The sequence below is a fragment of the Ruditapes philippinarum genome, unplaced genomic scaffold (assembly GCF_026571515.1).
Source record: "Ruditapes philippinarum isolate M1 unplaced genomic scaffold, ASM2657151v2 ctg4129_1_1_1_1, whole genome shotgun sequence".
Lineage (NCBI taxonomy): Eukaryota > Metazoa > Mollusca > Bivalvia > Venerida > Veneridae > Ruditapes > Ruditapes philippinarum.
In genome coordinates this window covers 42,450-52,840 of record NW_026865766.1, presented here as the reverse complement: position 1 = coordinate 52,840, position 10,391 = coordinate 42,450, and the positions used below count along the sequence as shown (strand labels likewise).

General features: G+C 33.2%; 2 protein-coding genes across 2 annotated transcripts in view; both read right to left on the bottom strand.

Annotated features, from left to right (window-relative positions):
* Positions 1–905: 905 nt before the first annotated feature.
* LOC132730231 (coiled-coil domain-containing protein 69-like) overlaps positions 906–10,391 on the bottom strand; it is a 31,249-nt gene continuing 21,763 nt past the window's right edge. The window contains exon 11 of the mRNA XM_060716108.1: positions 906–1,102. Coding sequence (XP_060572091.1) covers positions 921–1,102 — 182 coding nt within the window. The 3' untranslated portion in view covers positions 906–920. The remainder of the gene's footprint in view (positions 1,103–10,391) is intronic.
* Positions 5,315–9,035, bottom strand: LOC132730234 (uncharacterized). Its single transcript, XM_060716112.1, has 2 exons — positions 8,906–9,035; positions 5,315–7,890 (listed from the first exon to the last, which is right to left on the bottom strand). The coding sequence occupies exon 2, from the start codon at positions 7,874–7,876 to the stop codon at positions 6,107–6,109; it is 1,770 nt and encodes a 589-aa protein (XP_060572095.1). The 5' UTR covers positions 7,877–7,890; positions 8,906–9,035; the 3' UTR covers positions 5,315–6,106.

Below are 10,391 nucleotides of genomic sequence, written 5' to 3'. Positions count from 1 at the left end.
ATATGAGGTAACGGGTTTAAACGTCGAATTCATCTTTATCAGAAAGATTTTAATACGACAATTATTAAAAAAATTAAGAATCGGCGAAAACAAACACGGTATTTTTCTACTTTGTGATCAAGATTTCTGCAATCTTGTAGATGTACTGCTCCAACACTGTATTGAGTTAAACCCTTGAAAAAGAGACCAACGGAATTCCTATAGAACGCCCAAACTACACATCTGAAAATGTTGCAGGCCCTGTTCGTGGATGGTACTGGAATGTGCAAGTTACCGTGTGGTTAGGATGTGTGGGAGGGGTATACATACATTTTGTAAAGACTTTAAACTTTAAGGTCAAAGTTACATTTTTTTCAAAATGAATTGATATATAAATTTTTTATAATGCTTATTATAATTTCTTTTAAATCATAAATATTAAATAAAGTTACTCACTGATGATTTGTCCCGCTCGCTAGGATGATGTAAATATACGCAATTAGTTTCCTGACATGTTATTTCAGGAAAAAATAAATTTTAGTAGAAAATACAAAATCAAAATCTAACATTAGCATGAAATTGGTCGTGGCAATAATGGGAGAAAATGAATACAAAGAAATCCTGCACACGATAAATGATATCTCATTTTGATATGATATGAATATACGTTGCTAGATGGAAAAAATATAGATATTTTTTTGTTCTTGATTCAATATGTATCTGAAAATCTTTGTAAGGGGCAAGGGCCATGTAAAACAAACTAATGACAACAATTAACTTTAAACTTTATTCTGTTCCAATTAAATGAGGGGCCATGGTCCTCTTTGCAATAAAGAAAATATTTAAGTAAAACTGGATTCAGAGATGACTTAAAAGTTGTGTATACTACAATATTCCAATTTTAATAGCTTGTCATTTATTTCGTTGGGTGTAGAAATGTTTTATTTGAGTATCAGCAAATGACGATTGTTAATATATCTTATGTGTCTTTTAATGTCCTTGCTGGCGTTACATAACTCTTTATCTGCAAGCCGGCGACTAGCGCTGTTGTGTTCTGTATGGTGGTTCCTGGCTCGATGCAATGTCTGGTTACTGGAATTATTACACTGTACACCACCGGCTTCTGCGATGTGAAAATGTTTTTCTTGTTCTAAATTTAAACTCTGTTTTGTATTGTCTTTAAATTCATTTGTTTGTTTTATCTAATGAAAGCATTTGTTCAGTAAATAAAGAAAAAAGTTACAAGTAATCAAGACTTATTGATCAGAGTATCAAGAGAAAAGAAGATCAAGAAGTGATGCTCTTCACATAGCATACATATAATTGTTCAACAATCAAAATGAATATTTTTTAATTTAAAAGGGAATTTTTAATGTTTAAATTTGTTTAACCCTCCATAGATATTTTTGATTTAAAATCAGGGGATTTCATATTAAAAATTACCCCTTTAAAAAAAATAAACGAAAAAATCTTCTTTAATTATATCTAAAACGGGCTCTTTTTGATGAGCCAGCATAAAGGGTTTAGTTTTTAAAGGGTTTTTGGTTTCTTTTTGGAATGTTAAAATTTTCTGGTCTTTTGTTTTTGATGTTTACCAACCAATCTTTTTTATCAGCTGTTCGGACGTTTAGAGTTTTTTTTCCCTATTTCCCATCAGCTGAAAAATTTAGTTATACAATGTAGTACAATTTTTAATAACTTTTTTTAAATTTTTAAATGTTTTTCAGTTTTTTTAAAGGGACCAATCATTGGCAAAAGAATTTTTTTTGGAGAGAAAGCTCCATTGCAGAGTCTTATGTTGATAAAGTAGTAGATGATTTAAACATTTTAAAGAAAAAAACTCGCCATGTTTGTATGTGGGGGATTCGAAAAAGAATCCTTTAGGATTAAAATCAAAATTAGAAATTAAATATGATTCATATTTAGATGAAACATAGTCGTATACCCACACCCTTTTAAAAAAAATAAAATTTGAGGAAAAAGACGAATAAAAATTTTAAGATAAAAATTTATGGGCGGGACTTTCATAAGTTTTTTTATTTTTTTGTTACTTATAATTTAAAAAAATGAAAAAATATTAAAAAAAATCAATATTTTTAAAAAAAAAATGCATATTTTCATTCTGTATTTTTACTGTAAAAAATATTTTTCACTGCAGTTAAACATATTTTCAGTATTTTCACTTGTGTCTTGCTTGACTACTTTCTTCTTAATTAAGCCATTACACAGAATTAAAGTAAAAGTCTAAAGAATTATAAGGTCAAAAAAGATGAAAAGTAAACAATAAACAGAAAATTCAAGTTTATTTCTAGAGATATAGGAATTATTATATGTGATATCTTGTGATATGAAAATTATTATATTTCATACCACTTGATGAAAATAAATCCTGCATTTATAGAAAAAATGAATATCTTCTATTTTCGAGGGATGTTCGAAATGTATTGCTTATTTCTATTTGGAGACTTCAAATTTCAAGTTAGCTTAAAAGTGTTTATTCCTTGCCCTCAAAGTACTCCCCGTGGCTTGAAATGGAAAGTTTCAGCCGATGTATTCACTTCTTGAAGGCGTCACGGTACGCTGATTTGTGCACAGTTTTAAGGTACTGATGAATGGCAGATCCAAGTGCCTGTCGGGACTTGTATTTCCACCCAGCAAGGAAGGATCTCAATTTCCGAAACAAAAGGAAATCACATGGGGTAATGTCTGGAGAATACGGGGGGTGTGTGAGGCAAAACAGTTACTTTTTTTCAAAAACGCCGAAGGGCATTGTCATGTAGAAGAAGCATATGCTTAAAACCAGAAACAGGTTGTCGTTTCTCGTAATACTTTTTTCAGTTTCTTATGTACTACGTCTTTGTTGTACTTCCCAGTGATACTTTTGCCCTTTTTCACCGGCACTTTTATTGCGACTCCTTCACCAAAGAAGAAAATTGCATTCAAAACCTTCTTTGCACTCAAAGACCGTTTAGCAATTATTGGGCGTTTGTTGTGTTAAGCGGCCCAGATTTTGTTGCTAACTTTTCTGACGGGCTCAAAAAAATGGACTCAAGTTTCATCACCTGTGACGACATTGGCAAACAGTTTTTTGTCATATTTCGGAAGCATTTGAAGCAGCTTTTTGACCACCTTAAACCGTTACCTCTTTTGCTCATCGGTCAACAGATGTGGCACCCATCTAGCAGGAATCTTTCTGCGTTGAAATGCTTCTTCAAAATAAAGTAAACCGTTGATAGTGATATGCCTATCTTTCGTGCAATATCACGAACTGTAAATCTGGCATCTCCTTCAATGATATCCTTTATTTTGTAAACGATTTCGTTACGAGATGCAGATTTTGGCCTACCTGATTTTGGTGTTTTTTTTTATGCACTCTACACAAGACCCAAATTTCTTTTTCCATCGCCTAACTATGTCATGAGATACACAAGAAGACACATAAGCAATAGAGAGTTTAGTCAGCAACTGCTTCAAAGAGCAGCCACTTTTACCCTATACAGGTATGTATTGGTTTTTATCGTGTCACGAGATAGAGGACAATAAGCAATTCTTTTCGAACAACCCTCGTATCTATTTCTAAATCATTAGAACTTTACATCTTCAAATTAAGTTATTGTTTCCCACCCATAACTATTTCTTTTATATGTACAGGGATTTTAAAAAGATATAATGAATATTTACAGTTCATATGTACAAAAATGGGTTTAAGTATAAAAATGTTCTGATATTTATAGTTTTTACAGTGAATATTATTGATAATTGTGAGACAATATAATGGGACAAGCATTACCTATGTCTTATGATGGTGTCGAATTGAACGCTGATCATTTGATAGGCGTAGAGTTTAAATCGTATATTAATGCCGTCACCATAAAAAAATACATTGATAATTTTTTTGTTAAATCATGTAAAGATACTAAAAGGTCTGTTACAACCTTCCACTAGTTGGCATTTACTTTTCTAATTTACATTATTCACTATGGATAAACCCTAACGAATGGTGGCACATGCGCCAGATTGTACGATGAGATAACCAGACGCTAATCACCGGTTGCTTGTCCCATTATAGTATTTCCCAGGTACTTGAACAGTGACTATAATAATGTTTATACTTTAATGCCACTGGGGTCTATTAATTTGGATGTGTTAAATCGGAAAAACATTTTTATGTCTTCTTTTATGAAATTGCTCAAAGCTTTAACTAATATTTGGCATGTAGCATTGCCTTGTGAACATCTGCAAAAGTTGAATAAAGCCAAAAGTGGATCGCCATGGGGTTACATAGTTTATACTGTATATACATGTATAATAGAGATGTATCTAAAAAGTTTCATTTCCCAAAGCTTTGATTTTTGGCATGTACTCTGCAAAAGTTATTAAAAACATGCCCCAAGGGGTCAAAATTAATCCTACCAGAGGAGATTTATATAGACTTACAGAAAAGTACCTTTAAGATGTTTCTTAGACATAACATTCTGTCCCAGGTTTACAAAACTCAATGCCCATAGCTTATATTTCGGGCATGTAGCATTGCTTTGTGGTCTGTTATAAAAGTAACATAAACCATGCCCTTGAAGACCAAAAAGGTATAGCCTTGGGGTCATTGATTATGAATAGACTTTTATAGTAAAAAAAACATTTAAGTCTTATTGTATGCTATTACGATGCCCAGAGTTATGATACTTAGCACATGATATCTAGCGGACATGTGCCTATGTTTAAAAAATCTGCAGCTGGGGTCAGAAAAGACAACCAATGTGACTTTATTACTGACTTTTGCATGAAAAAATTATGGCTTTTTCTAATAACGTTTCTACATTAAGGTATCCAGGGCAATCACAACCCTCTTATTTGTTTGTTAACTTGTCAAGTAAATCACCGATTATACTTGAGCCCGCTTCGGGCAGCTCTTATATATGAATGTATTTTTTTAAATATAAATAAAATTGATAAGTTTTGTCTTGTTATTGTGTTAAACTTAAAATTGACATTTTACATTTGTAGTTACCTCCAAGTGCTTATGTCTTTGGTAAGAACAGGTTGGCTGTAAGTGTCAACATAAGTTGCATTAGGAGCCATTTTGCAGAAACATTAATTTGAATAACATAAGTGGCAAAAATTCGGACTGAATTAATAAACAGGTTTTTTGCTGTAAAGTGGTAACATGACTTGTTAACCAAAAAGTAACCATAGTGTGAGTCTATATCTGTTTTAATGACACACCCATAAATTGTATTAAAAAGCAACCTAAAAGGAAAAGAAATTGGACTATAGAAGTCACCTCGTGACCATTAATTAATCAACCAAACGGTGACTAGCTTTATGTTATAGTGGGGACATTTAAATTTGCCCTTGTCTGTCCGTCCGTACGTTCTCGTGTGTCACATGTAGCTTTTGAAAGTGCTTGAGATACAGTCAACAAAATTTACAGGTATGTTGAGTAGCACCTGAAGTGGTGCAGGGGCTTTGCTTGTGGCTTAAATCTTTATTTTTGATGTACTTTTATATCTGAAAGTAACTGATTTACCAATTATCAAAACCATATTAAGGGGCTTTACACCTAACTTGTCATTTGTAAAATAACAGGTTTCTAATAAATTGGGACAATCAAGTCTCCAAGGTTATGTCCCCTTTGTGACTGTATATTCAACACCAAATGTTTCTGTTATTATTTTCTATGAGTTTCCCTAATTCAATATTTCAACAGAGAAGACAGTCGCATACTATACATTGTATTCCTTTGCTGAGATACATATAACTAATAACATAATATATATATAAATAAGTCTTGGATGTCAGCTTCTTTCTTCGGTTTTATTTACTGCTGATGTGTACGATATTGCGACGCACCCTGCAGGGTTTTTTTCTGTTTTTTTAGAGGTGGGTATGATACAGCAGTTGCCTGTTTTAGAAGTAACTCTTCTGCTGAACAGCTCTGTTAATTAAGGTCTGGTATGAAAGACCGTCAGTTTCCTTCTGAGAGAAGTTGGAAAACAAATATGCGACCTCTCATTTACTTTTCATGCGTATTGCTATATTCCTTTGCAATTGTTAGATATGGTGTATTCAAATCATTTGTTATATTACACATCTTGCTATGATTGCATCAATTGCGATCTCTTGGTTTTTACATCATTTTATACATTTTTATATCATTGTTCATCTCTACACTGTCATATTTGCATCTACTAACACAAAGTGTACGGGTTTCAGCACACCAACATAAAGCAAAAGGATCATCTACATCCTCAGATATAGTTTTCATGTATTTACAGTCATGGCTAGCAATATATATATTTTTGTTAGAAATGACTAATAAGGATCCATCCTTTAACATTGTAATACCCCTTACGGAACTTATTCCTGCCCTTCTTTCCATCAACTGTCCCTGCCAGTTAAACCTCGTAATCATAGCCTTGCCATTGTCAGAGATATAGATTGAATCATAGTTTGTAGTGACAAACCTAGCTACTCTGAAAATACTGCCACCACTGAAATCCGTATCAACTGTAATTTCAGTATTACCTTTCAAGTCCATGATTTGGAGTTTAGCAGGACATTTAAATATAACTGCCATTTTCCCTTGATGATAACTAATACCATTACACTGCCCATCAACTGTCAGTTTGTTCTTGAGTGAGAGTGAGTCTTGGGAGAAGGAAATGAACTGTATTGTTTCACTACCTGGTATTGTAACAGCAAGTGAATCACCGGAGACAATGGTGACATCCCAGGGATACGAGTCAAGCTGTAATTTTGTGATTACTCCATTTATAATGTCTATCATTTTAACCGACTTATTGAAGTAATCTGCTGCAAATATTTTGTTTGGAGAAGAAACAGTTAAACCAGTAATGTAGCAATCCCATTTATCCGATGATGTTGAAGCATTGATATTTCGAGGAGAAGACATTTTTATTGCAACTGCAAACTGATTCTTTGGTTTGGCTGACTGCTCGAGTTTCTGATTGCTCAATATTCCTAATGAATTCTCGTCTTGAAGGACATTTTTGATAGCTTGATTTGGTTCAAAGATGTAAACGTCAAAATCATTAACTGTTGGTAGTTGTGATGTTGTTTTTTCGTTATTTTGAATCAGTTGCTGAGCTATCTTAAGTTCAACAAACAGTTGGTCAGTTTTCTTGTTTGAATTGAGATATTTTAGAGTATCAGCTGATGCTTGAAGTGATTTGTTGATGACATCACATGTTGTTTCTGTTGTTTTCAACTTTTCGTTGTTGTCGGATTGGATTGTTGCTGCAGTATCTCTAACATTCTTTTTTAACTCATCTAAACTAGGGTTAATCTCTTTTCTGAATTTTTCTATTTCTGTTAAAGCATCCTGTAGAGAAGTCGTTGATAAAACAACTCTTTGCTGCAGATCTTTACTAATCAGGCTGCATTTGTCTGTCAATATGTTAATGTCTTTTAGAGTTTTCCTGAGCTCAGAGCTGTCTACAATCTGTCCTGATATATCAGGTATGTAGTCCACATGACAGGATGTTGGTGTGTGTTCAAGGGTTACACAAACGCTACATATAAGTGCATTATGGTCACGACAATAAAATTTGATCACTTTTTTCGTGTGTTTGGTACAAGGCTTTGTTAGATCATCGGTCAGTGCACTGGGAGCAGACTTCGATGATTTATAGAGGTTTTGCTTTTGTGGCATGTGTTCTTTGTCTAGAAGTTGGTGATGGCGTGATGGTTTTGGTCGCCGATGATTATTAAAGCAGGTATGGCATAAGTGTTCCTCACAATCTACACAGTAACCAAAGGCAGGCAGCCTGATATCATCTCTATCACATATTTCACAGAAAATGTCGAAATCTTCCGCACCGCCTTGAGATAGTGTAGTTGAGAATTTCTGAGATGCCTTTTTACCCGGGACAGCCATAAAAGTACATGGATCTAGAATAGACAAATACAAGATAGCTATTAACCCCAAACGTATTAACATCAAACAAATAATTTGTTAGCTACTTACATATTCTACTGATTCTATACCTATTTACCTCCTCGTAAAATAATCAATTATATACCCCTTTTTAATTAAACACCATATTCTAAATTATTACGTAGCAAATCCTTGTTTAAAATATTATATCAAATGTTGTAGCTTTAAATTTTCAGCATGTTTGTAGTGCCCCGGGATGAGAACATAACCCAGACAAAACCCAGCCACACCGACATGTAGCGAACCAAAACCGAAAAGTGCGGAGAAATTAAGGAAGGGGCTTTGCAAAAACTATTGCAATACAAATTTAATCGGAAAAACAACGGGAAGGGGGTTTAAATCGGAATAAAAGAGAAAAAAGGTGGGGTGCGACGGTAAATAAATCGGATTTGGGTTGACGGCACAAAACTGGGGAATGGAAAGTAAATAATTACTAGTGACTGAAAATAACAAGATATGATAACAAACTAAAAATTGAATCATTGGAACTGATACAGAGATATGAGAGGGGTACAGTAAATGATGATCTCAAGGTTATTCGGATTGTAGGTCAAAGTTAGATTTTTCTAAAATAAAAAAAAGAACTGTCTTGATAAAGCTTACAGAATATTTAAACACAGATATTGAATAAATAGAGGACATTTAAGTTTATTCTATAAAAACATGATTTATTTCATTGAGTTTTATGAAAATGAATATATCTTGAGTGACGGTTTGCCATGAGTGAAATATGATAATTTTCACACCACAAGATGAAAATAAATCCTTTATTTATAAAAAATACTTAAATTTCCTGTTTAGTATAATTATACAGTTTTATTTCTTTACACCAGTAAAAATATGGAAAATATGTATCACTGCAGTGAAAAATAAATTTTAACAGTGAAAGTACGGGAAATGAGAAAACGCATATTATTTCATTACTATTTCTCAATATTTCATTTATAAGTATATAATAGAATAACATACCAGTGATTTATCCTGTTCGATTGGATATTGTTAATACACAAAATAATCTAGATTCCAGTATACATCTAATATATCTAATAAGTCAAAACATGTCTTAACCACTGGAATGTCTACTACCGCTCATTTTGGACTCGACTATTATACTGGCAGAAAGGGCAGAGACTTAGAGGCTTTTATACCTCTTGGTGTTCAAGTTTAATCTTACAATACTGATTCTTAAAATCTTGAATAAAAATTACCTGTTATTTTATTTGTTTCGGTACGTCATACTGCACCGAAACTACAATCATTTACACAATGATGATTAAACCTAGCAAACAATTAGTATTAACTAAAGAAAAACAGTTAGATGAAGGAGGCAAAACATATACGGTCGGAATCAGATCTACGTAACAGAACTAGGTAGATCTGAATTTTAGTCAGTCAGGGTGTTGGCCATATGCCTGTCACTCGGGCGCAACGTGGTACACATTCATAACTTGAAAACAATAATTCAGTGTTTGAAACAGGAGATAAATAATAAGACACACTTTCTGAGAGATCATCATCGCACAATGAGACAGACTGAAGAAAGAATTCTAGAAGTATAAGAAGCGCTTGTCCTGTTCATACATACATTCGCCATTTTTTACTTGTGTCACGGTTCAGAACTGTTTACTAATTAGGGGAGATAGTATGTGACTGGCCGGATAGCTAAGTCAGTAGAACCGCGGTACGGTATTCCGAGGGTCCCGGGTTCGGGTCCCGGTCAGGCTACACATTTTCTCACCCTGTGACACTTGAGTTCCAAAAGTAAAACGGCTTGTCTCATTTAAAATCTATGCTATTTATATAGGTAGTTCGGGCAGTGGATGAAATTGAAAACTGCATTTTCGTTTTCTGTTTGAAGTTTTACTTTCAAGTACCCTTCAAATATCAATGAATGGGGCAGTATTTTGTTATTTTGGACAGTTCTTTTTTAAAATCTAAATACTTGCCAATTACATATGGTTCTAAAGATGTTTTGTTATATGCCTAAAATATAGTGACCACATCTAAAACAGAGGGGGGCTACCAAAAAGGATTGACAAATTTTTGAATATACTAATATACTGTGGAAGTTAACTGTACAAAGTCAAATGTTTTGATCTTTAAAAAGACGGATAGACATAGACAGAATTTAATGTTTTATTATAAAGTCTAATGACTTGAAACAGTTAAAACGTTTACATATCTAGACCAAAAAATTTATTTCAGCGCATGTTTTAATGTCTTTCGAAACTCATTGTATTAATTTGAAAACGAGCCAATACGATTTCCTTGTATGTCAGTTAAACATAAACTAGATCTGTTTTATAAAGTTATTTTACCAATCCCGAATCTGGGGATAGTCCGGTGTAAGAAAATATACATTTAAAGTATTGTAAGAAGTTGTTATGAGGTAAAAGACAAACAAAAATACTTTAATCTATGGTGAACTGGTAGAACAATGAGTGCTGTTAACGTT

Bases quoted from the DNA above. Each gene is read 5' to 3' on its own strand.
- LOC132730234 (XM_060716112.1), bottom strand. From the start codon at position 7,876: ATGGCTGTCCCGGGTAAAAAGGCATCTCAGAAATTCTCAACTACACTA.